Source organism: Podarcis muralis, chromosome 8 (genome assembly GCF_964188315.1).
Source record: "Podarcis muralis chromosome 8, rPodMur119.hap1.1, whole genome shotgun sequence".
In the NCBI taxonomy this organism is placed as follows: domain Eukaryota; kingdom Metazoa; phylum Chordata; class Lepidosauria; order Squamata; family Lacertidae; genus Podarcis; species Podarcis muralis.
Window position 1 is genome coordinate 90,639,614 of NC_135662.1, and position 26,687 is coordinate 90,666,300.

Here is a 26,687-nt window from a genome sequence, read left to right on the forward strand (position 1 = left end):
ATGAGCGCACAACCCTAGAGTCTGGCAAGACTGGCCCGTACGGGCAGGGGTACCTTTACCTTTTATTATGTTCTGTCAAGCTACTGTCATTTGTTGTTTGTAAGGTGCTTTGGGATAAAAAAGTATAATAAATCACATCAATTCAAAATTCCTTCTGGAGATGCCACAGTTAAAGCTCAGTAACATCTGCCTTTCCTAGATCATCCACTGGTGACTCTCTCAGGTCCTTCGGAGTCTGAGGCAGTTCTGCCAGGCCAAAACTCGTACTCTGGGTACCAATGTATGGAACCTGCCCCCTACTCTTCTGTGACTTTAGCTGAAGGGCAGTATAGGGCATGAGAGGCCTCAAGGGTGCAGGCGGGGACCAGAGCCTGAATGAAACAGGCCAACATGACTTCCACCACATTTCTCATCTCCCACTTACCCGTCCTTGAGACTGAAACACATTCCAGCTTTGCCACACTGAAAATTGCCCCCAAATGACTGTGTTAATCAGTGCTGATGGCAGCCATACAACAAGTTAGCTTGTATCAAGTGCAAAGCGTTCTCGCTTTTTTTTTGCTTTCGATATTTACCACGAAAAATTTAAGGCCATTTGTTCAAGCAATAATATTTCAGCCTCTGGATTGCTTTTAAATTTGATATGCCTAATTAAATTCAGCTGCCTTCCCAAAATAAACATGTCACAAGGTCCACAGAGGTTATCTATAGTCACAGTTCTATGGAATCAACCTGCGATATCTGTGTGCCTGAACACCTGCATCCTATGAAAGGAAAGAACAAGGCAACCACCTCCCTCTAAACAATGTATAGCTGTGATTAAAGCATTTTGCTAGTAATGGTAACTAATGGACTTCAGCACTGAGAATGGGCAAGTGTCTGTTCCAAACAATACCTTACATTGGTGTGCCTTTTGACATATAAATTATGAAAGTTGTTTGTATTTTCCAGCTGGCCTGCTTTGGGTCCTTGTAACCTCTGGATGATCTCAGCTTTCATCTCCATGGCTATGTGAGCAGGAAGTAAGGAAAGCAGGAGACGCTCCTAGGTTGGAGAGAGGAAAGACAAAATGGCCCAAGCTTCAACTGAGCTTCAAGCAGGAAAATCTGCTAAGTAGTTATTACGAACACATTTTCTATGAGCAACAGTGGGATGGAATTTATTTCAAGGATTGGGAGGAAACTGCACACGATGCACTATCATTTGTGGTCCCCACCTCCACTTCAAGTTTTCTTTTCTTTATGAAATGCAGCTGCAAAAGATTAACTCTTCTGTGGAAAGCTGACCGGAGGTGGGGGTGGGGTTATGTGAAGAGGAGCATGAATGGCTTCAGCGTCCTTTCTCCTCCAGGGCTTTAAAAAAAATAAATAAAAAATAAAAAATGGGTAGAAAAGCAGTGAGAAGGAGGGGAGGGGAATGGGAAACACACAAACCTGCATCAATACACACAATCTGCTCAAAGTTAGCTCTTACAAAAGAAAAATTATTTCATGTCCTCATGACTCTACAAGCACTTGCCTCCAGGACTCTGAATGCCTTTGGCAGGGTCTCCTCTTACTTCCTCCTTGGCCCTTATTATCCACCAATTGTCTTTCTTGTTTGGCAGTTGCTCTCTGTGCGCATGAAGAACACGCATGCATAGATCAGGACAGGAAACCAACAGGATAAAGGGACCAACAGTAGGCTGAGAATCCACCGTACAAGTGCATCAGTTCACAAACTAGAGAGTTGTGGCATCCCTGCACAATGTACCTGCAGGAGGCAGACTGGGCATCAACGCACAAACAGATCTACTTATAGGCAGATGGACCAGCTTCATATTTCAACTGAAGGAGATTGTGAGGGACATCAAGAATATATTTAATCAGGTAAATTCCCATAACAAAACTCGCGCTTGCTAATGACTCCATGGATAGGTAATCTGGTGGCAGAGCCTGCCCCCAACAAAGTTACTGATCCCAAGGGTGCAGCTTTGATGTCCACACCTTGGCCGCTTTTATCATTCATGTCAAGAAGGAGCCAAAGGGCTGTTAGCTTCTTCCACACACAACGTAAAAACCTAAGAGGTTTCGACAGAGTCCTCTTGTCTGACTTCTCTCTTCTTGCAACTTATTTCAGGGACAGAACAGAAGGAAGACGGGTCTACAAGTAGATTGGAAAGGATTTCTGACTTCCAATTGTTTAACAATAGCAACAACAAAATGACTCCCCCCCCCCCCAAGACAAATCTGCAGCAATGAAGAAAGCTAGAGGTGATGAAGAATGGGATTGGGTTGGGTGTTGTTGTTTTTAGCAGGACTGTGAGCCCAGCTCAGTTCTGGCACTCAAAACAGGTCAGCAACTGCTCAAAAGCACCAAGTTCCTTAATTCTATGAGGATGTCATTTGCTCCTGGCTCCAACCAGTGGATCACGAGGTTTCCAGCAAAACAGAAACGTAGGTCCTGCAAGCCAGAAGTTTGTCATCTGCTGTGTCAGAAGGGAGCTAGCTGTTCTAACAGCAGATACTCATAGCTGCTGTTGGTCACAAGGAAGAAGATAAGGAAGAGCTCACCTGGGAGGCCTCTGTCAAAGCTATGCTTGCTCTGGAGAAAAGCTGGTTTCAGTTGTATAGGAGTCAGTGGAAACAACCAATGGTGCTGGCCTTTCAGCACTCATCAGGTTTTCCCTTGTAAAAAATCAGCCATTGACCTGGTGTCTATGTGCCACCCTGAAGCCTTTCAGAGCTATCCACCATACTCTACCACATCTTCCTCCCTCAGAAACCATCCTGCTGGTTCCTGATGCTTTAAAACAGGGAGAGGTGCAGCAAAAATGAGAGTTAGCTGTAGTCGTTCTGTCTCAGTTGACTTTGTTTTCCAACCCTTGAGGTTCTTTTCAGCACAATAGTTCTGTGTCAGCTCTAATGTGGGCAACACAAAACAGGCTGCATTTCCGACAGATACATGACAAGACCTTGATGTGCCTATTTATTCTCCATACCATACTAGGCAAAAAAACCCCCACAATCTTTTAACCCGCACACCACTTTCTTGGAACCAAAGCACAGCTCTGATATGGAGGCCAACCAATTCCCATATATCAATGCTAATTCATTTAACATCACTGGATAAATCACAGAGTTGGGGAAACAGGTTGGTTGGCTTGGTACTGACTCTCCTAACAAAGCCTTACAGCAGGGAGAAGTGAAACATATTCCTTTATACACAGGTTTTAATCACTCCCACTATAATCTCTCTGCCCCCAGATCCTGATATATCCCTTCCTGCTTTGATCCTCCATCTCTCCTACCAGTAGCAGATGGCACTTATAGCTGACCTTCCCGCCAGTAAGTCACTGTTGTTTACTGGGAAGGGGAGTGGCAAAGCAGCAGAAACAGCAGAAAAGCACTGGCAGGACTGCCCAATGAGCTCCGTTAGTGTCTTTGCCTTGTGCTCACCTCACTGCCACCTTGACCCCCCTCCTCACTGCTGGGAGGTTAGGCAAGTGTCTCCACCCCACCAAGCTGTCCGCTACGGTATATTACCACAGTCAAACAAGTTTCCTTCTTCTTCAAACTACTCTGCTCATTCTCCCTCACTGCCCCTCATGCCGGGAATTCCCTCCCAGAACGTTTGCGTGGTGCTACCTCTCTCTTCTCTCAAAACCCATGTTTTCAAGTGCTGTCTTTGGTTTACCTTTTTACTCCTCGTGACCACAAAAACGAAGCACCTTAAGTGTTTTTGTGGATTCTGTCCCCACTATCCTTGCCTCCGTCTCCCCCATCCCCCCTCTTGCTTTCAAAATTGACACTAAGCTCCTCAAGGAGAAAGAACATGCCTTTTCTTGCTTATGCTACTCTGCAAAAATATTGATCAAGTTATATAGAATAAAGAGTTCTACCACCAGTTTTTTAAACCTAAATATTTCGGTGCAATCCTGAGCATGTTCAGTGAAAGATAAGCTCCTCAGAGTAGTAACTCAGGTTGCACCAGAAATGCAATTAAAAAGAGCGTTGGCTAAACTTATCCCACTGGGAAGACAGAGTCCTTGGCCCTGACACTTTTGGGCAGTAGTGACTCTGCAGGAGCCCGATCCTATTTGTACAAGAAAATGCTCCTTCCTTGCCCTTCCTTGTAAAATGCAGACCAAAACAGTTTGCTGGTGTTTTTCAGGTTGTCTTGAGGGGTGGCCTTTCCTTTGGCTGTCCATGAGGAACTAGCCCGACCCCTCGATCTCCTTGAGGGCACAAGGCAGAAGCAGCAGCTTTAAAAAATCCCAGAGCATGGTCTGTGCAGGCACTAAAGCCTGTATGGATGACTGCACAGGTGTCCGGCTCAGTTACAGGTGAGCCACCTATTTCTGCCTGGGCTTTAATAGGAGCATGGGGGATTCATAAGATCTTAGATGGAAAGGGGAAGGAGCTTGGGAAGACACTTTTACTGAGATAGTCACACAAAGGTTATGTTAGGCCAGGGGTAAAAAAAGAAAGAGAAAGAGAGAGACATTCTTGACAGCTTGGTAGCCTTTCATTATGTACACCAGTTCTGAAAGACGCTGCTAAACCTGTGCCATTGGTCTTTTAAAAGATTTGGACAAGAACTATGCAGACTATGGAGATGATGATGATAGAGAGGTAGATAGAGAGATATTTACACACACACAGTCTTACTTTATTGTTTTGGGGTTTATTTTATTTGGGGATGGGGTGTTGGTGTTTTCTGGCCCAGATTCCATTCATCTTGAAAAGGAATGAGATGCTCCTCCCAGACTCAAGGGCAGGTTCAAAGGACATGGGAGGACATTGTGGTGCCCATGGGGGAGCACTGCAGGGCTGGGATCAGCCTGTACAGAACAGGAGGACACCTTGCTGCTTCTGGCCGCAAGAGCCTCTGTGCCAAGCGGTGCCTTCCTTGGCTGGAGACTTTTGCTCCTCTTGTGAAATCTCTCCACAATTAAAACCCTGCTCAAGGCAGCGTACAGCAAGAAGAGATTTGGGCAATTGCAAAAATATAACGAAAGCAGACTTAAGCAGGAAATAAAAACATACCAGAACGTATGTGACAAAATTAAACCACCCCAACATAAGCCATAATGAGATCTAAAAATAAAAATACAAAAAGCCAATGGCAATAACAGCAAAATTAATGTCTCCGAAATGAAATCCTCACCCCAATGAAAAGACTCCTAAGCAACACCCCATCCTTAAAGTCTGCAGGCACCCCAAGACGCAGATCTTGAAGGACTCTGAGATAAGGTGATCTCTGGCCTCTCAAGCAGGCCTCCACTTTTGTGGCTGGAGTCTGGGTTGTGGGGCCAGAATGTCCTTGCCTGGTGAGTGCTGGCACCTTTTTTCTGGATGTTGGAAATATTATCAATACATTTTCAACTTCTTGGTACACAACTACAGCCCAAAAGACCTGTCCAATGTTTCCATATGAATTGCATGTCTTACATCTCAACCCCAGTATTCCCAGCAAGAGAGAGAGAGTTCTGAGACAAACAAGAAAGATCCCTCAACTGGCAATCTGCAATGAAAAGGACTCTCCTAAGCCAACACCCTATCAGCCTGGCCAAACCATATCTAGTTCTCCTCCTCCTTCCCCTGCAACCATAGAACTGAAAAGAAAATCTATTTCTGATGTCCTGAGCATTAACCTGACTGAAATAGCTCTTCCTCTCCAGGTATGAGTGAAAAGATAAGTCATTTAAAAAAGAATAAGCCAATATACACTAAAACTCCAGGGGAGCTATTTTTTCCTGAAATGTGAAATTAGTGCATTGTTTTATGTAGGCATTAACGTTTACAGCATTGCAAGTTTGAGTGACCTACTAACTATGAATGACTGCTCAGAGCCCATTTAACAACGTTAATGTTTCTTAATGGCTGTGGGGGCTTCTTGAATGCTCAGGCAGGGCAGAGATCAAGGCCTGATAAGCACATGATACAGTCAAGTTAAAGCTAAATCACATTCAAGTGGAATACATCTCTGACATTTCAGAGGAATACATTTCATTCAAACAGCAGCCATGCTTGCCTTCTTCCTGATGAAAACTCTCTGCCCCATGCACACAGACTCCGAAAAGGATCTTCTACCTGCACTGGACGTGCCTGTTTTGGCCTCCAGTTATGTTCTGCTTCAATATTGGCAAATAAAGTAAATACCTAATAAATCTTCCGTTCCAAATCCTATAGTCCTGCCCCTGGACTTCCTGCTGCTCAGAAATGGACAGCATGCCACTTCTACAACTATGAATTAATCGGATGTACAAGTTCAATACAATAATGCTTCACTAGCAATTAACAAGCTTTCTTCCTCCATCCCAGTTTATTTAGAATGAAGATCTTTCCTACTGGATTCATTTTCTCTTGCAAGCTGGAAAATGCTTTTCACCCTAGTAAAGAAAGGCATTGCTTCAGTTACACATCTAGTGTAACCACTCGGTTACCTTGTTCATTTAAACCTGTCACAGCTCCTGACTCCAGTTTCTAATCCCATTATTATTATTATTATTATTATTATTATTATTATTCGGATCCTGCCTCCTCCCTGAGAGTGACATTCAGTTAGCTCTCTCTGAGAGACCTCTGCCGCCTCCTGCTAGAGTCTTTCAAAGCATCTTATAAGTCATAAGATGCAAAACACCTGAAATGAACAAGGCTAATTATGCTAACTACTTGTCAATGTCAAAACCAGGCATGAAAGCTTTGGAAGTGCCTTAGTTTATTTTCTGCAACAATTTATCAATGGGGCAAACAATTTTATAGGGTAGCTGAAATATATGTGCTAAAAGAGCTTACATACATACATATTTAGACACACATATATACATACAGAGCATGCACCTATTTTATATTTGTCATAAAAGCAATAAATGAGACAAAAAGATATATAGACACATGCTCATTTTACTTTTTTAATATTTTTTTATTAAATCTGTATACAGGACAGTTCACAGCATAAAAATACAAAATTCTAGCAAAGTGTCAGGAGAAAGCCAGGATGCGGGCAGCATCTGAGGGATTAGGGAAAAGCTAAGAGCAAGCCAAGTTTTGCCCTTGCCGTTTGTTTGTTTGTTTGAAAGTCAGGTGGTCCCATTTTGCTTGGATAGCAGGACACTCATGGGGGCAACAATCCCCTGAGATATATGACAAGCTATTCTGTTCTGATTATCACCCTTAAGCATTTTAAAACCGATATACTAACTAGACCAAAGGAAACCCAAGCTGCTCTGGGACAACCACTGGAGAGTCCTGCGAATTCTTCTGCTTGAGGAAGCAACTCTTTCAAATTGCATCTGGATTGAGGCAATGCTCACTAGCTCATCTTTCAGGCAAAATTCTTTATCAGTAAGGATTTTAAGAATGCAGTATGACATTTTTCATTGCCTTTTTAAAATCTGCCTTTAAATTTATCAGAAAGTTATGAATTCGGGCTTCTACTTTGATTATTAAATTATTAATCTATCACATGCACTAACACTTGACACAAAAGCCAGGGTTGTGCATATGCTAAAAGTCTAAGGAAAAACAGACAGAGTAATGGTATAAGGTACCGTATTTTTCGCTCTATAGGACGCACTTTTTCCCCCTCCAAAAATGAAGGGGAATTGTGTGTGCGTCCTATGGAGCAAATGCAGGGGGGGAGGCAGGCAGGAGAAGCCCCCAAAAGCTCCGTGTCACTCTTGCGGGCTTTTCCTCAGGAGGGACAAGGGACGGAAGCAGCCAGTCAGTCCCTTCTCCCTCCTCGTAGAAAAGCCCACAGGAGCCGTGCGCTCCTTAAAGGGTACTTTTGCGGGAGGTGGGAGTATTGCCATAGCCACGCGCCACCTCACCAGCTGGGAGAGGGTGCGAGGGGCTAAAGAAGCCATAGCCCTGGGCTTCCCCTGCTCTTTGGGGCTGGCGGTGGGGAAAAGCAGCGCTTCCCCCCACCGCCAGCCCCACAAGCTCGGGGAGCAGCGGAAGGTTGCGCGCCTTTCCGCTGCTCCCTGACATGTTCTTTGGGGCTGGCGGGAGGCTTCCCCCCGCCAGCCCCAAAGAGCAGGTCGAAAGGAACCTGAAGCCTGGAGAGCAAGAGGGGTCAGAGCGCACCTCGCTTTAGAGGCTTTGAACGGCACCTTGCTTTAGAGGGGGAAAACAAGGGGGGGAATTCTCCCCCTCTCTGCGCAGCGCCTCCTGCCGCTCCGCTGAAGGGGCGCTGGGCAGAGAGGGGGAGAATTTTTTTTCTTGTTCTTCCCCCTCTAAAACAACGTGCGTCCTATGGAGCGTCCTATAGAGCAAAAAATATGGTACTTCCTGTGGTACTGGGAAGTTTTTAATGTTTGACTGTGGTTTTATGAATTGTTGCAAGTTTCTATAGTTTCTATAGCCCTGAATTTATCTGAATAAGAGCTTCTATTTTCTCTTATTACAAAACAGAATCTTCTTGCATTTCCCCAAGACTTCTGTAAATCACATGATCCTTCTACCTAAAGAGAAGACTCATCCATTAACAAGCTATGCCCATTAGCCTGGATGATGCTCCTTGAAATTGCTCTTCAGCATAAAGGATGAATGGTCATTGATGTTCCACAGCAAAAGACCATACCAAAACAAGAACTTTGATGATATCAGCCTAATATTCCTTTTATCTCACACTTTCTCTTATTACTGTTTTTTCTTCTTCACTTATTTTGGATTACAAGTGAAGGAGGGGGGAAAGCACAAGGACAGCAGCAGCAATTACATCTCTACGCCTGGGTGGAAACTGCAAGTCGTAAATGGATTTCTGAAGAGCTTCTTGCCTCTCCTGCCTAATCAATAACCATTTTCACACACCCAACAAAGGAAAACAAAGAACTGGACAAAATGGAAGGGTAAATGAAATCCTGAGAAGAGCTTTACCTGCTGCCGCTTCTCAAACTCAAGCTTGATCCGGGACTTGATGCAGTTACAGGTGTCCTGATATGTTTGCTGCAGAGCAAGTTCCATTAATTGTTTGTGATATGCTCCTGCCAGGTTCCCACAGATAAAGATGATAACATTGGCCAGGATCTAAGCACACAGACACATAGACAGACACACAAAGAAAAGAGCAATGAAACAGTCCGATGTCACTGTCAGACAGTACAGACATACCTTGGAAGTTGAACAGAATCCGTTTCAGAAGTCTGTTCGACTTCCAAAACATTCGGAAACGAAAGCACGGCTTCTGATTGGCTGTAGGAAGCTCCTGCAGCCAATCAGAAGCCACGGAAGCCCTGTCGGACGTTCGGCTTCCAAAAATAGTTCACAAACCGGAACAAACTGGAACCGGGTTGTGGCGTTCAGAAGCCAAAATGTTTGAGCACTAAGCTGTTCAAAAACCAAGGTACAACTGTATTTGGTTTATTTGTGAAGATTTTATAGTTTCCGGCATCCTCACAGTCTGGGCTTTTTTTCAGCTGGAACTTGTTGGAACTCAGTCCCAGCCCCTCTCAGGTGGGGCCGTTGCCATTCTAAGAGAACGAGGGAGCTGTTTGTGAAATAGCACTGCTCACAGTCCTTGTCACAAAAGCTCTCAAACAATATTTGGTGTTTTGCCATGACCTTCCCTTTTCTAGGCAGACAGGTTTATTTTTCAGCACAGGAGAGTTAAAAAAATATACCCCCCCATCTCACATACAAGTGAGATTTCACCTGAAGTGGCTCAGTCTGCAGCTTCTGACACCGTTAAGTCTGCCATCATGTGCTCCCTCTGACAATGCATTGGATAATGTACACCTGTCATTTATCTGCACAAGAGAGTTGTTTCCCTCAATCTCCCCTTTGTAACTGGCTTTTTGCACTGAGGCCTATTTGGGGTATGGCAGGGGTGCCCAAACTTTTTTCAAAGAGTGCCAGATTTGATGAAGTGAAGATGCGTGAGGGCCAACCGAAGTTCTTGAGCTTTCTTGAGGATTGAAGATCTTGAGCTCTTTTGGGGATTTTACCATAGGAATTAAACTGCCGCAGGGATCGGATTAAACCAACTGGCAGGCCAGATTGGGGCCCCAAAACGGAACTCGGACCTGCCTGGTGTATGGAGTTCTGGGTGGGCATAAAGATAAATAATAGATATATTAATAGGCTTAGAATAGTTTTTATTAAAATAGATTTACAAGATACAGTTCTTTATCTTGGCCTTTGACAGGTATGATGTACATTTTAGGAACCACTAAATTGTGATTGCAATTTTTAAAAAATTGTTTTTAATGTCATATTTTAAAACACCAATATATATATATATATAATCTGAAATTATAATGACAGTCCCTCTCACCCACGAAAGGACAACTGCAGCACACAGAGGGATAAGAAGGTAACAAAAGAAGAAGAAGAAGAGTTTGGATTTGATATCCCGCTTTATCACTACCCTTCAGGAGTCTCAAAGCGGCTCACATTCTCCTTTCCCTTCCTCCCCCACAACAAACCCTCTGTGAGGTGAGTGGGGCTGAGAGACTTCAGAGAAGTGTGACTGGCCCAAGGTCACCCAGCAGCTGCAGGTGGAGGAGCAAGAAATCGCTTCTTTGGAAACTGAGGAAAAAATAGTTCCGAGCTAATGAAACAGATCCCTGCTGAGATTAGGGCTGTGTACACACTACCAGTTTAAAATGAATCTAGGTCCTTTCCCCCCTCAATTCAGGTTGAAGCTGGAGTCGGGGGGGACACAGTATTTCAGGCAAATCTGAGCATCCTGGATGAAATAATATTGTTAATGATGTTTTTAAAGCAACTGCTTTTAGAAAGTTTTTAACTGAAATTGTTTTTAGGTATTTTTAATTGTTTTTAAAATGTTTTAACTATTTAGCTGTTTTGTTTTTTGTTTCTGAAATGTCTCTGTGTTTGTCACTCTGGGCAACTTTGGAGGAAGGGTAGGATATATACTCAATAACTGAATATTTCAGTAGGAACAACAATGCATGTGCACCACTTCCAAAACCAGCAGCAGGAGCACCCTGGATGCAGGGTAAACCGGAGTGTGCATTTTTATTATTTATTTATTTATTGAATTTATATACCACCCTATACTCAGAGGTCTCAGGGAAGTTCACCGAATAAAATCAAAATATAAAACCACAAATGCATAATCAAAATAAAAACAATAACCCAATTGCCCCCCTCTAAAAAACACATTTTAAAGGATATAGGATGTCAAACAGATCAACCAAAGGCCTGCTTAAAAAGGAACACTTTTGCCTGGTGCCTAAAGGTGTATAATGAAGGCGCCAGGTGAACTTCCCTGGTGAGAGCATTCCATAGACAGGGAGCCACTGCAGAGAAGGCCTGTTCTCGTGTTGCCACCCTCCAGACCTCTGGAGGAGGAGGCACACGAAGAAGGGCCTCAGAAGATGTTCTCAGGGTCTGGGTTGGTTCACATGGAGAGAGGCAGTCCTTGAGGTATTGCGGTCCTGAGTCATTTAAGGCTTTGTAAGTCAAAACCTGCACTTTGAATTGGGCCCGGAAACTAACTGGTAGCCAATGCAGTCGGACCAGGATTGGTGTAATATGCTCAAACCGTCTTCTCCCGGTGAACAACCTGACCGCTGAATTCTGCACCTCTGAACCATCTTCAGAGGCAGCCCTACGTATAACACATTGCAGTAATTTAACCTTGAGGTTACCAGAGAACAGACAACAGTAGTCATGAGCGGAGGAAGGGGGGGGGGTCACAGTGGGGGGGTGCTGCCCCGGGTGTCACCACTGAGGGGGGTGACAAAATGCTGGCTGGCACTCACCGCAGGGCCTGCAGTGCTCCTGAGCCACATGTCTCTCCTGGGAGAGACACAGTGGCTTCGGCACATGCAGGCTCCGTGCTGCCCAAACGGTCCACTCACTGCCTCCCCCCAGCTGTAGGGCGGCTGAGTGGGAGGAGGCAGGCAAACTCTGGAGGCCCCTGGGTGTGCCCCGCCCCTATGGGTGGCTTGCCCCGCCCTCACCCTGCCCCTAAGCATGTCGCCCCAGGCGCCCAAGCGGCTTCCTCCACCACTGACAGTAGGTGGGCTATTCCTGTCCAGGGAATATAGGGGCACAGCTGGGCCACCAGCCAAAGCTGATGGAAGGCACTCCAAGCCACTGAGGCCACCTGAGCCTCAAGCGACAGCAAAGGATCCAGGAAGACCCCCAAGCTACACTGCCTAAGTTTATGTTGAATCTTCCTCTGTCACCCCCAAATAGCGATGGACAGATCTGTCCATTTCAGTTTCTCTCAGTTTCTTATTTTTCCATTCTTGGGTTAAGGTCACCATGTTTTTCACACCAGTATGCAGATATTTCAGAATCTCAATTCTCTGGTAAATGGTAGCTACGAGTTTCTCTTTCAAATTTCACAGAGTGCTAGATAGCTATTCCAAGACAAGAATAATATGTCACCTAAAAAAAAAAAAAGCAACCTGACACTGGGCAACAATTTTTTACTTTTTGAATGTTGTCTAGATTTCTACAACTGATTTAGGGTGTTTTTGCACTGCTGAATCAGGAAATGGCATCCGTTTCTCTCCATCAGGTCAGGTTTTTGTGCTATGTTGATTTGAAAAAAATCAGATCTTGTGACAAAATCGATAACATTTTTGTGGCATTATCAGCTGATTTTTGTCAACACATATCATCCTAAATATGTTTTTAAGAGAAAAAAATGTTTTTCCAACAACATATATCGATTACCTGATAGAAACATCGATTACTGTAAACTGAATGGTGGGCATTGATAAAGGTAAGTACACGTAAATTGCATGTTGCTTCACCATTTTTCAAACTTGAGGGCTTGAACTTCCGTTTCTTGGAACTCCTGGAATGCTCAGCGGCAGGGAGGTCTCTCTTCAGAGTCCAACAGTAGTCAGCCATCATGACTGCGTCCCAGCGACGCTGATACCTGGTCTCCATCTCTTTCATGTCCTGATGGAATCTCTCCCCCTGCTTGTCACTCATTGAACCCACATTCTCAGGAATCCGGTCCATATGTGAAAATAGGTAGTGCATCTTGATGCTCATGTTGCAGCCCAGGTTTCTGAAAGCAGTCAGCATGTTGTTGACAAGTTCTGCGTAGTTTCTGGCCTTATTGTTGCCCAGAAAGTTCTTCACTACCAGAACAAATGCCTTCCACGCTTCCAGTTCCACTTCATTCATTGAGTTTCCGAACTTTGGATCTCTGATGAGCTGATGGATCTGAGGACCGTCAAAGATGCCAGCTTTCAACTTCTCCATGGTCAATCCTGGAAAAGCCTGGCACAAGTAAGTGAAGCAGTCACCATCCTTGTCCAGAGCCTTGGTGAACTGCTTGATTAAGCCGAGCTTGATGTGCAGCGGTGGGAAGAGTATTCTGTCTCTGTCCACCAGAGGGTCGTTGATGACGTTCCTTTTTCTGCAAGGCACCAATTCCTCCCGCACAGGCCAGTCCTTCTTCGTGTAATGCTGAGCACGGTCCCTACTATCCCACATGCACAGAAAACATGGGTACTTGGTGAAGCCAGAATGTTGTCCCAACAAAAAGTTCACCATCTTCAGGTCAACACAAATAAACCACTTATGCTGATCATAACCAATTTTCTCCAGCACATACTTCACCGCTTCATAGTTCTCCTTCAGTGTAGTCGAGGGAACCAGGGGAATAGAGGCAAACTGGTTGCCGTTGTGTAGCAGAACACATTTCAGTGATCGCTTGCTGCTGTCAATGAAGAGTCTCCAATCTTTGGGTTCGTACTGTGGCACTCCAAGCTTGAGCAGAAGCTGCGCAATATCTGCACAGTACACCAAGTCCTTCTCTTCTGAGAAAAAACGGAGGTACTCTTGATGCCTCTTGCGGAAGAAGCTGATGCGAGCACTGTCAGAGAGGAGGTTTTCCCCCTTCAATCTGGATGCCAACAGTTCGGCAGAGTCCTTTGACAAGCTGAGGTCGCGAACTAGATCATTCAACTCCTTTTGGGAAAATGGATGTGGAGCATCATCTTCAAGAACCACTTCTTCTTCTTCATGTCCTTCAACACTGGAGGCATCTTCGTCACTAATGTCAGGAAGTTCTCCGAAGATAGGCACTGGAATTTCATCACAATGAGCTACAGGACAACGTGCTGATTGAAGATCAGGATACTTGAGGCTGCTCCGGTTCTTTCTGTTGATCCCAGTCACATCAACAGCGCAGAAGTAGCAGTCAGTGACATGGTTTGTCGGCTCCCTCCAAACCATGGGAATTTCAAAGTTCCATTGGTCCACCCACGTAGAGTCTTGGTGCATGCCTTGCACACCATGTGTGCAAGCTTTAGCCTGGTCACAAAGTTTAATACCAAAATAACTTTTATGCTTTGCCACACCAATTTATGGAAGATTTCGAGGTTTTATGACTTCAAACTGATCCCTTTTCGACATAATCACCCAGAACTATCGGACCTGAATACTTCTTGTCATTAAAATAATCATTTCCAATCAAAACAATTATTTGACATGGCATTTTACCCCCACCAGCTTCTTCTAAAATGCTCCACACAAGCGTACATGTGAACAAAAACGTAAAAAAACAACATGTGGCCACAGCTCAAAAACTTGACCTGATTGAGCAAAACCAATGTGATTTTTGGATTCAGTGCATCAGATTCGTCCTAAATCATCTGAAAAAATGCAGACAACAAATTTGTTGTTGACCAGTGATTAAAGCTGTTGCGGTGGGAGACCAGTGAACTGAACTTTCCCAGGCCACCCATTAAAGCAATGCTTGGAAAACGATCTCCTGCTTCTCAACTTGCTGGGCCACCCTCAAATCATGCTAACTTATGGACAAGACTGTCTCCGAATGCATCACCAATTTGCTCTTCCCCATTTAACAGCAAGGCAAAAATTAGGCCCAATATCTTTCCTCCATGTAGAACTCTTAAAAGATAAAACATGGCCATTTAGTAAAATTAATTGGTTTTCTATTCGCAAATTATCTTTTTCCACTTTGTTTGTAAAGTAAAGTGCAGAAGGAAAGTAGATTAAATAGTTTAGCATACAGGAGAATTCAGAGCAAATTAGGCATTGAACTTTTAAATAAATGAACTTCTCCCAGATTATTTATGATTCAGAGTATTATTATTCTTTAAAAAAACAACCATTGCCTCTCTTTGGAAAGCAGTGCTATACTGTCATACCAGTATGTACCCATAGATCAAACACCCTAGAGATACAGAAGTCTTTGGAACAAGTCAAAATAAGGCACAGTCATTGCCATTCTTCTGTATATCTTTGAAATCGATGGTTGGGGCTGTGGCAAAAGTTTAGAGCCAAACATACTTCGTGTGAAAAATATTCATTCAGGACATTCAAAGCAGCCTTGGTCAGCAGTTGCTTCAGGATCATTCTGCAGCTTCAGAAAAACTCTTAACCTCATTCACACCCCCTCAAAACAGCTGGGGGGACACTTTTCAGAGGGGAAGAAAATGTTCACCCAAAGCACCTGTCTCCTTCAGCCTGTGACCATTTGCAGATTCCGAGACTCGGTGGTTCTCCAGTCCAGAAACGATAAGAGGAGTTAGTCTTCAGTGGTCTTTGCACTAGGTGCAAGGTTAGCATTGTTAAGTGGGCACTCTTGGTCATGCCTGGATGTCATAACTGGACAGAGTGAAAGGTGTTTAAATGTGTTGTGGGATTATTGTTTTTGTTGGTTACTATGTCATGCATTTCTGCGTTTTACATTGTAAACCCCCCTGTGATCCTTGGATGAAAGGTGGCATAGATGAAACAAACAAACAAGGTCCAAGTGCTCTGAGTCATGAGAGAACACAACCTCCTTAACTCACAGAGATACATCTCTGTCCGTGCCACAGAGGCAGGTTTCAGTGCGGCAGTGTATGGAGAGAGCCAGGGCTGCAAGCACATGGTAGAGCAGGAAGAGTCCTGCTGGATTTGGCCAGGCCGGTTTGGGCATCCTGCTCTCAAAGTGGCCAACTAGATTCCTCTGGGAAGCTCACAAGCAGAATGAGAACAGCGCTCTCCCCACTTGCAATTCCCACTGCCTCCAACAGCGCAGGCAGAACACGGCATCATGAGCAGGAAAGGGGAGGCTAGAGGAGCTTCAATCCAGCACACACACCCTGCCTAAACAGCAGCACAGCAAGATTCCAGCTTTTTGCACAATCTCTCCTTCACTGGAAGCTTTTAAGCAGAAGTTGGGTGGCCATCTGTCATGGATGCTTGAGCGGAGATTCCTGCATTACAGAGGGTTGGACTAGATGACCCCAGGGGTACCTTCCAACTCCACAAATCTATGATTCTATGATATGCAACCCCCAGTCTGCAAGGCAAGTCTGGGAAATCACCACACATGTCAGGATCCATGGCAATATGGCCCCTAGCTGGATTAAGACACTGGAGGGGAGCAGGGCTTCTTCAGAATATCCTAAGCCCTTTCTCATATGGAAATGATACAGAGGAGAGCACAGAGGGGTATTTTACCAAACTGCTCAGTAGTTAGGAAACTTGCACAGACCACTTGTGTGTGTCTGTGTGTGTGTGCATAAATACACCCTATACAGCCTATACACATATATACACCTTAAATTGGACTTCAATCCAGCACACACACCCGGCGGGCTAGGGACAAAGGTGAGAGCTGTTTCCTAGTTCTGCTGGATCTCTCAGCGGCGTTTGATACCATCGACCATAGCATCCTTCTGGACCGTCTTGAGGGGCTGGGAGCTGGGGGCACTGTTATACAGTGGTTCCGCTCCTTCCTCCTGGGCCGTGTTCAGAAAGTGGTGGTGGGGGATGAGTGTTCAGACCCCTGGGCTCTCACTTGTGGGGTGCCTCAGGGTTCTGTCCTCTCCCCCATGCTTTTCAACATTTACATGCAGCCGCTGGGAGAGATCATCAGGAGGTTTGGGCTGGGTGTTCATCAGTATGCGGATGATACCCAGCTCTACCTCTCTTTTAAATCAGAACCAGTGAAGGCGGTGAAGGTCCTGTGTGAGTGTCTGGAGGCGGTTGGAGGATGGATGGCGGCTAACAGATTGAGGTTGAATCCTGACAAGACAGAAGTACTGTTTTTGGGGGACAGGAGGCGGGCAGGTGTGGAGGATTCCCTGGTCCTGAATGGGGTAACTGTGCCCCTGAAGGACCAGGTGCGCAGCCTGGGAGTCATTTTGGACTCACAGCTGTCCATGGAGGCACAGGTCAAATCCGTGTCCAGGGCAGCTGTTTACCAACTCCACCTCGTACGCAGGCTGAGACCCTATCTGCCTGCGGACTGTCTCGCCAGAGTGGTACATGCTCTGGTTATCTCCCGCTTGGACTACTGCAATGCACTCTACGTGGGGCTACCTTTGAAGGTGACTCGGAAACTACAACTAATCCAGAATGCGGCAGCTAGACTGGTGACTGGGAGCGGCCGCCGAGACCATATAACACCGGTCTTGAAAGACTTGCATTGGCTCCCAGTACGTTTCCGAGCACAATTCAAAGTGTTGGTGCTGACCTTTAAAGCCCTAAACGGCCTCGGTCCAGTATACCTGAAGGAGCGTCTCCACCCCCATCATTCTGCCCGGACGCTGAGGTCCAGCGCCGAGGGCCTTCTGGCGGTTCCCTCATTGCGAGAAGCAAAGCTACAGGGAACCAGGCAGAGGGCCTTCTCGGTAGTGGCGCCCACCCTGTGGAACGCCCTTCCAGCAGATGTCAAAGTGATAAATAACTACCTGACATTCAAGAGACATCTTAAGGCAGCCCTGTTCAGGGAAGTTTTTAACATGTGATATTTTATTGTATTTTTGGTTCTTATGGAAGCCGCCCAGAGTGGCTGGGGAGGCCCAGCCAGATGGGCGGGGTATAAATAATAAATTATTATTATTATTATTATTATTTATGAACTACAAAGTGATAGAAAACTGTGCTGCAGAGTGGCAGGGCAGGACAACACTTCCTTGATGCAATGTTATATAACCTCCCTGAAATGAAATGGGAAAAATTAAGGAGAGTCACCAAACTGCAATCTGTAGCAAACAAGACACGCTGGGAAAAACACACAGCCCTCTAATTACTGAGGCATGGAAAAGGGAGCAGAGGTTTAAAGACAAATGCTCAAAGTGGCTTAAAGGCTAAATTTTAACCTTTAAAATTAGACACATTGCTTTTAATTAATTCTTTTTGGGGGAGGGTCTTGATTAGATTGAAATTCATTGACAAATACCAATGTGATTTTGTGCAGACTTGTAAAGAGCTGCTTGCCTGGTTGCTGGCAGGGAATAAAACCACAAGGCGGGGAAGTTTTTAAAGCCTTGGGCAAGTGAGGAAAGATGTTGTGAACTCATAGCTTTAGAGGTTCATTTCCGAGGCTGTGCTTTGCCCCGGCTTGGGCCATTCTCTTGTGTGCCCTTTGTAGTGAGAAATTCACAGGAAATGTCATCCAGTTCTACACCTGTCCTGAAATAGCTGCACTGGTTCCCAATTACAACCACGAACCTTGTGACACCTTAAAGACTCCAAGATTTATTGTGCTATCAGCATTCATGGACTGGCTGTGAGGAGTGTTATCTTTAGCTGGCAGATTATAAGGCAGAGGAACAAGGGCATTCAATAGGGCCTGAAAGGCTGTGAAATGCAAGCGGCCCAGCTGCCCTGGGCCATTTCTTTTAAAAGCTCCAATGTATGCAAAGGAAGACCTCTTGACCCTGACCTATGCCACCAACCCTATTCTCTTCATTGTAATTTGCTCTGATATTATATTTCTAAATTTTAACCTGCTCTGGGACCTGGGCATAAAAGCCTGCTAAGAAATTCAATTAATCGTTGTCATCATCATTGTCTCATAGTTTCATCACCTTTGTATTGGAGGAAGCTACTGATTCAGCCTTGGCTGTCTGTTTGACATGCAGGAAGCTACTCATGTGCTCACTTGTTGGGGGTCATGTGGTTAGTAGCATGTATACATTTCAAAAATTAAATGAAATGAATATGATCCCAGCAATTTAGAAAAGTACTGTGCTTAGTAGGCAGCACAGATTCTTCCCGACAAAGTTTCTCAAGTGGCAGAGATGCCATTTCATCATGTCCACACAGAGATTGGCACAAGCTCCGTGCTGACTGCTGCTGGCCCAAGAAGCAAACTTTTGACATGGAATTAAAGAGCAAAAACTCCACACTCTCTGATGATATTGTGAGCAGTCCTTCCTTCCTCACTGTTGCTTTTGTGCTGCAGTTGAAAAAAAAATGATGACAAAAAGTCGACTGTGGAAAAAGCTGTCATCTGGGCAAGCCACAGGTCTGCTCACATCTTTCGAGATGTGACAGCGCTGCAGCAGGTGACACTTCCCCAATGCATGCCAGACAAGGCTGCCTCTGCCAGGGAATCTCTAGCCATTGGACGGCTAGAACAGCTCGCTCGGCTTGAATCTAGTCTGCCTACCAAACTGGCCAATGGCAGGAAGGCTTAGGGGCAGGCATCCCTCGAGCGGTGGAGCTGACTGAACTTGCAGGCTTCACTCAGGTCCGCTCCTCAGGTATATAAACAGCTATCAAACCACTTCTTTAAAAAACCATCTTTGGACCCAGCCACTATGGCCAATTATCGCTCCGTCTCAAATCTTCCATTCCTGGGCAAGGTGATTGAGAAGGTCATGGAACAACACCAGACACACCTGCAGGATGCAAACTATTTGGACCCCTTCCAGTTGGGTTTGAGGCCTCATCATGGGACTGAAACTGCCTTGGTCACACTAGTTGATGATCTCAGGCAGGCTAGGGACAGAGGTGAAAGCTGTTTTCTGACTGTGCTGGATCTCTCAGCAGCTTTCAGTACTGTCACCCATTGTATCCTCCTGGACCAACTAGAAGTGCTGGGAGCTGGGGGCACTGTTATACAGTGGTTGCACTCCTTCCTCCAGAAAGTAGTGGTAAGGGATTGTGTCCAGAAAAGTAGTGGTAAGGGATGAGTGGTCAGACCCCTGGGCTCTCACTTGTGGGGTGCCTCAGGGCTCCATCCTCTCCCCCTTGCTTTTAAACATCAATATGAAACCATTGAGAGAGATCATCCCAGTGGGCCAGGTGTTCACCAATATTTGGATGATACCCAGCTCTACCTCTCTTTTAAATCGGAACTAGTGAAGGAGGTGAACATCTTGTGTGGGTGTCTGGAGGTGGTTGTGGGGGTGGGTGGTGGTCAACAGACTAAGGTTGAATTCCATACTGTTTCTGGGGACAGGGAATGGGATGGTGTGGGGAATTCCCTGGTCCTGAGTGGGGTAAATATGCCCATAAAGGACCAGGTGCGCAGCCTGGGAGTCACTTTGGACTCACAGCTGTCTGTGGAGGCACAGGTCAATTCTGTGTCCAGGGCAGCTGTCTGGTCCAGGTCAGCTCCATCTGGTATGCCAGCTGAGACCCTCCCTGCCTCCGCCACTGTCTTGTCAGAGTGGTACATGCTCTGGTTATCTCCCACTTGGGCTACTGCAATGCACTCCATGTGGGGCTACCTTTAAAGGTAACTCAGAACCTACAACTAATCCAGAATGCGGCTGCCAGATTGATGACTGGGAGTGGCCACAGGGACCATATAACACCAGTTCTAAAAAGTCAACACCGGCTCCCAGTATGTTTCTGATCCCTGTATACCTGAAGAAGCATCTTCTTTGTCGTCCAGCCCAGACACTGAGATCTAGTGCCAAGGGCCTTCTGGCAGTTCCCTCACTGAGAGAAGTGAGGCTACAGAAATCAGGCAAAGGGCCTTCTCAGTAGTGGTGCCCGCCCTGTGGAATGCCCTCCCGTCAGATGTCAAGGAAATAAACTATGCCTTTTAGAATACATCTGGAGGTACAGAGAAGTTTTTAATGCTTGATGTTTTACTGTGTTTGATGTTTTAATTTGTTGGAAGCCACCCAGAATGGCTGGAGCAACCCAGTCAACTTAGTGATATATAAAATTATTATTATTATTATCAGGGGAGAACCTGACTGTCAAAGCAACATCCATATGGTGCTTGATAAGTGTGCATTATTTGCCTTTAGAGTAGAAGTCATAAAACTAACTCAGATGAGACTGTGGAAATGCTGAGTCAAAACCTGGATTCAGTAAATGGGCTAGACAAGGACCAATAAACTGAAGCAGACAGCTAACAATGGATGTGCTATGGATGCAGAGTTCCCACATTCGGGGAACTGGTATTCAAGAAGGACCAGACACTCTCTAAATCAATAGGACCACAGCTTAGGGGTTCTCTTTGATCCAGCTTTGTCACTAGAGGCCCAGTTTGCCTCTGTGTTGTGGAATGTATCATCGTAAGTAGCAAGCCTTGATCTGTGTGCTTTTTAAAGGATCGTATATTATCCTTGGTAACCATGAGAAGTTTTGCATGACATAAATGCTATGAAATGTGCACAGGCCCATCTATGTAATATTCTTAAGCATTCTGCATCCTTTTAAAGCTGGAAATATTAAACTGCAATTGCCCCAGTGCAGCATCTCCTTGCATGCAAATGGCAATCCCAGGGCATACAAAGAGCTTCTACAGAGTTTAGGAGCTGACTGTCCCAATGAAAAATAGGTAAGTAAGCAATGTACAGTGCAAGGAGACAATTATGCTTCTAATCACAGACCACTTATGCTTGATGGTAAGGATGATCATCAAGTCATTCACAGCACATAATGACCCACATCACTGGAAACATACCTGCCAAACCAAGTGTTCCTTGATTATGTCTGTTGATGACAGGCAGATACTTAGCACAATGGTATGTGATGCAGAGGTGAAAACGCTGGCAATTATAGCATCCTGCATGTTGAAGGGCAACATGGTATAGACCACAAAAATGATGAATAAGAAAAATGACACCTGTGCAGAAAAGACAAAGACAATACTTGTCAAAAGTAATTCTAAAAATATTTCAAGTACATGTTATCTAAAATTACAAAAGAGCTATTTTAAGTATGCACAGGATTTCTTAAAAGGATTTTTTAATGTGATCAACAGATAAATTTACACGGCCTTATCACCACCAGCTTTTTTTAAAAGTCCTGTTTGTTTCAAAAGCAAATTGCTATAGGGTATGGTTCAAGACCCATAAGCCCTCTCAGCCACACAGAACTAGCTGCACTGCTCAGCATCAATAATCTTGTTGTGCATAAATTCAGAACAGGTTTTAAAACAGGGGTATGTTTGCCAGGTTTTCTGGCTTACATGTGTTTGGGGATTTGTTTTTACTGCAGTCTGCATAGTCTGCTGATGTGCTTTAAGTTTACAAATTTATTCAGGATTTCTTTGCAGTTGAGCCATAATAACTAATCTGTGTGAACAAGAGGCTCTGCTGCTTAAGACTATAAGCCATCCCTTGCTGAATCAAACAATGGTCAACAGAGTCCGACTTTCATTGCAAAACTCCCAGCAACCAATCTGCTTGTGGTCCATCACAAATTTTCCAGTGGTTCACCAATAGCCCACATTCTACTTTTAGTTTTAAAGGGATGCACATTGTTGAAGAAGTATGTGACATTTAGAAACACGGAATGTTGTACAATGCACCCAAAATCATATACATATAAATTAAAACATCAGCAACCAGTTTGCAAAGCTGGAATTAGTCACTGTAAGTTTAGAAGATTTAGCTTTGATGTCTCAAATATTTGACAAGCAAGAAATATGCAGCAAGAAAGACAATATCCTCTTCAAATATTGAATAGCCACCCAAAAATGTGGATATGAGATACGGGGAACATTATACTTTTCAATAAGAAATGCCACTGTGTGCTAGAATTACTGTACTTTTCATCCCCAGCATTCAGCTTCATTTGGGGAGATTCGGAAATGAAAATGGGATTTCATGTGAACTTTCTCTAATACCACGTCAAGTCTTAAAGAGAATGTAGAATATTTACTCCATCCTTCTGTTCCAGAATGAAAAACAAAACAAAAACACGTTTATTGGAATGCTGCCCCCTTCACACCATTGGGGGAAGGAGTAAGAAAATGACACTTTGCACATCGCCAATGGCCTATAATTATCCAGGTGGCATACTTATTCAGAGTTAACATATTCTGCAGAATTAAAGGTGATTCACGAACAGCACTGGACAGAAATACATAGGATTTCTATTTCCATCTGTCTCAGACCGTGCTATATTAGAAGGCTGTGCAAATTCTAATGATTAAAATTCTAAATTTAGCCTAGAGTTTCTGGCTATCAATGTCCAGCTTGTAATACGGGTATGGAGCAAAGCTCTCACCACAAGCTCAAGTGTTTTACAGTGCAATTTGATATATGTATGATCAGAAAAATCACCCCATTGGGTTCAGCAGGACTCCGTTCCAGAGAAGAGTGTACATGTTTGCATTCTACTGGCCTAGGCCCTCTCAAACTAGAAGAGCTGTCTCCCTGCACCAAGATCAGCCACGTGAAGCAGCCTGATCACTCCCTTCCCTTGGTCGGGATATAGGACAGTTTATTTCCCATGGCAAACCTTGCTCTCTAGAAGTCTTTGCTCCAGCATCTCCACTTGCAAATCCGTTTGAGCACATTGAGGCACCATCTGAATCAGCATTATTTTAATTCAGCAGGCATATAGCCTGGCAGGCTGGTGTAGTATCCTATCTCCCTTGATTTACTGGCTTGATGATTAGGCAATGTTAAGGTCTTCTTCTCCAAACTGAGAAGGAGCCATCAGAGGAGATGCCAGCATATTCTTTAGCCTGAGTAGAAACCAGTGCATGAACTTGAGGAGGATTAGAGAACTGCCAGCCATTTAATTATTACCACTTTGGACCCACTCTTACTCTCTTTATAAGTGAAACAGTCCCCCAGAACGTGTTGAGTTGAGGGAGAATGCTGTTCTAAATATTTGGGATGATGTCCACTGGATTTTCCGTTTTAGTATTTCCAGAGCTACTCTCTTCAAGATTGCTAAAATCCCTTGGCCACATCTCCAGGGACAGAAAATGATGATGAGGGAACTAGTATCTGCTGTGAAGCATGCTGCTTTTGCTGTGTGGTGGTTCTCTGTGCTCAAGTGATATGGTTAAGTTGCACTGAAGTTTGGCCTTTGGAAATTCACTGTAGACAAGATAGGCCTTGGCATGTGCTTCACCACAGAGCCCTGTCTGCTGCTGCACTCCACTCTGACGTTAGAGGACTACCGTAAAGTCGTTGCCAATTGAGTTGTATTCGTGCAATCTCTCTCTCTCTCTCTCTCACACACACACACACACACACACACACACACACACACCCCGTGTGTCTTGGTCATACTGATACCCTGAAAAAATGATATTCCATTTCTCCCACCTTCATGGTTTCCCCCTTCATTTCCCCCTTTCTTTTGATAGGTGTTTCAATAAAACTTATTTTATCCACTTTCTTTTGGTTGGTAGAGGTGCCAGCAGTCTCACCTTGAAGGTTAGTAATGAAGCTGCACAGCTGCTGCCTCCTGGAAAAAAAAGTATTTGCTAAGTGCATTCTTCTATTACACAGATCAAGGACAGACCTGCCTAAATGGGGTTCCAGCATACAATACAGATTGTGGGCAGGTGCTACTTCCCTATTATTGCTCCAACTGACAATAATAGGTCACCTCATGAGTGGGGCTGTGTAACATGGGTGAAACTAAGAGCCTAACTAACCAACATTAGCTGATAATGGGATTATTCCTTAGGATGTGGCACTGCCTCCTTATGGCATAGAAGACCAGCCAAATGACAATTCATAAGCCCATGAGGGAAAGTGTACACTTGTCTGGCTTTTGTCTGCAAATGTATAGCTTGCTTTACTGAAGTCTTGTTTGCCTTTTGTTCATTTAGTAAAATGCTGACTGCTGTAAATGTGTTTAGAATTTTAAATACACAGTAAATATTTTTATTTTCAAACCTGCTAGAACAATACGTTATGGGAGGAGGAGTGCTCAGCAAAGAGGCTCTGTACGTTCTTTCCGAGTGAAGGTTCAGGGGAGTAAGCAAGAAATTGGGACTGCCTGCAATTCCAATAGAGGCCCCTGGTGTGTAATCAAGGCAAATCTAAGATCCGGACAGGCAGTCTGCTTACAAAAAGGATCTTATTGTAGAACTGAGGAGGTTTGGCAGCTGCTTTTGCTGCTAATGGAAATGGGAACAGCAGAAAGATTTATAGCAAGAACTCCTCTTCTTGTTGCTTCTGTTTTTAGATAGGTTTCAGGGCTACAGACAAATATGACGGTGATTTTTGTCCCAATAGCAAGCATTATACCGCATTTTACAATTTTTAAAAAGCTATGGGAGACAGTTTGAAAATCAAGCCGCATGGCCTCCAAATAAGTGTATGGTAGCTGCAACAAAGGGATGATAAGAGAAATCAACCAGAACAGCAATACAAATGACTGCCACTCCTGTGAATTCTATAAATGAACAGGACAAATAGAACTATAAAAGGTATGGCTGGAAGAGCCCATGGAGAAAACAGGAACAGGAAAATGATATTGGCTGTCCAGCTGATTATTCACCAGGGAGTATTCACCAATTCTCTGGATAATATTTCGACACCAATTAATTTCAGCTCTGCAAACAGACATCAGAACAATGCTGTGGCTTTCCAAGAGATTGTGCAGCGTACAAGACTTCACTAAAGGATATAATTACATGTCACATATATACATACATATATACCTGCAAACAGATTAAATGAAGGCAGTCTAGGGAAAGGGATTTAGAATTGGTGCACAGCTATGTGTTTGGCGTGTGTGTGTGTGTGCGCGCGCGTGTGTGTGCACCTAACTCTTTCCCTATCCATTCCAAACCACCAGCACCCAAGCCATCCCCCACATAGGGTACCAAATGTGCATTTGCCATTCAGTAGACATATTTGGAGTCTCCAAGTGAAGAACTTTGGGGCAAGTATGAGCAGAAATAATGGGCAGAAATGGCAGGAAGCTCCTCATCCCCCCCCCCCCCCAGCTCTCTCCGTGCTCCTATCACCAGCCTCACAGTGCTGTCAGGATTGTGCTTGGAGAGGCAGGTTCTGATGCAGGAGGAGGAGGGATCTCCCCTCCCTGACTCAATGCCAGCTGCTTCAGAAGGAGGTGCAGGGATGCCGGCACTCCCCCCCCCCCCCCAAGCAGCTTTCCTGTGGAGTGCAAAGCCTCAGTGTAGCCTAAGGAGGGTTTGTGGAAGCAGAAGTGGGAGGCGGAAAAGGAGGAGGTGGCAACCAAACAGAAGCCAGAACTGGAGAGTGCAGTCCTGTCACCAGAACAGGGCACTGCCTTCGCAGAATGGAGCAGACCCACCTGTCCCGACTGAATGTGTGTTTCTGCGTGCATGCACACGCACCATCTCAACATTCCTGCAAGGTGAGCAAGTCTTCTGAGCTAGCGCACCCCACCTCATATATAAAAGCTTGTTGGACAGGATGTGGAAACTTGTTGGGAGATCTATGTCATTTCCGTCCTGTTCTTAACTTCTCGCTCTGCTCTGGAATACCTGAACCACGACTCCTGAGCCCTTTGTCTGCTGCTGAACTTGTACCATTACTTGCTTAAATAACAAATGAATTCATATTTCATATTTTTGCTTGCATCATTTGAGGCAGGTTAGTCCCTGCCCTCAAATGCTGCTTTTCCCTATTCAAGATTTTCAGAGGCTTTAGAAGGGTAAGATAAGGATGCAGGAGTGTTTGTAAACTACAGGTCTCCCAAAGTGATATCAACTGACAACAAAATATTTTAAGGTGGAAAGAAGTGGATTGCAAAAGAGGATGAGAAGAGATGGAAAATGACCCTGTAATACAGTACATCTCTAATTTATTT

At 44.7% G+C, this 26,687-nt stretch overlaps 1 protein-coding gene across 8 annotated transcripts in view; it reads right to left on the reverse strand.

Moving 5' to 3' along the window:
* Nucleotides 1-26,687, reverse strand: part of ADCY2 (adenylate cyclase 2) — a 128,138-nt gene that overhangs the window by 74,407 nt on the left and 27,044 nt on the right. For 4 of the 8 annotated variants that reach the window (XM_077933578.1, XM_077933576.1, XM_077933579.1 and 1 more), the window contains 3 exons: nt 21,598-21,759; nt 8,862-9,011; nt 896-1,044 (listed from right to left, as the gene is read on the reverse strand). In XM_077933578.1, the coding sequence (XP_077789704.1) occupies nt 896-1,044; nt 8,862-9,011; nt 21,598-21,759 (461 nt within the window). Of the gene's footprint in view, nt 1-895; nt 1,045-8,861; nt 9,012-21,597; nt 21,760-22,686; nt 22,790-24,306; nt 24,345-26,687 lie in introns of those variants that run through there. The other 4 variants (XM_077933581.1, XM_077933582.1, XM_077933577.1 and 1 more) reach the window with 4 other exon arrangements.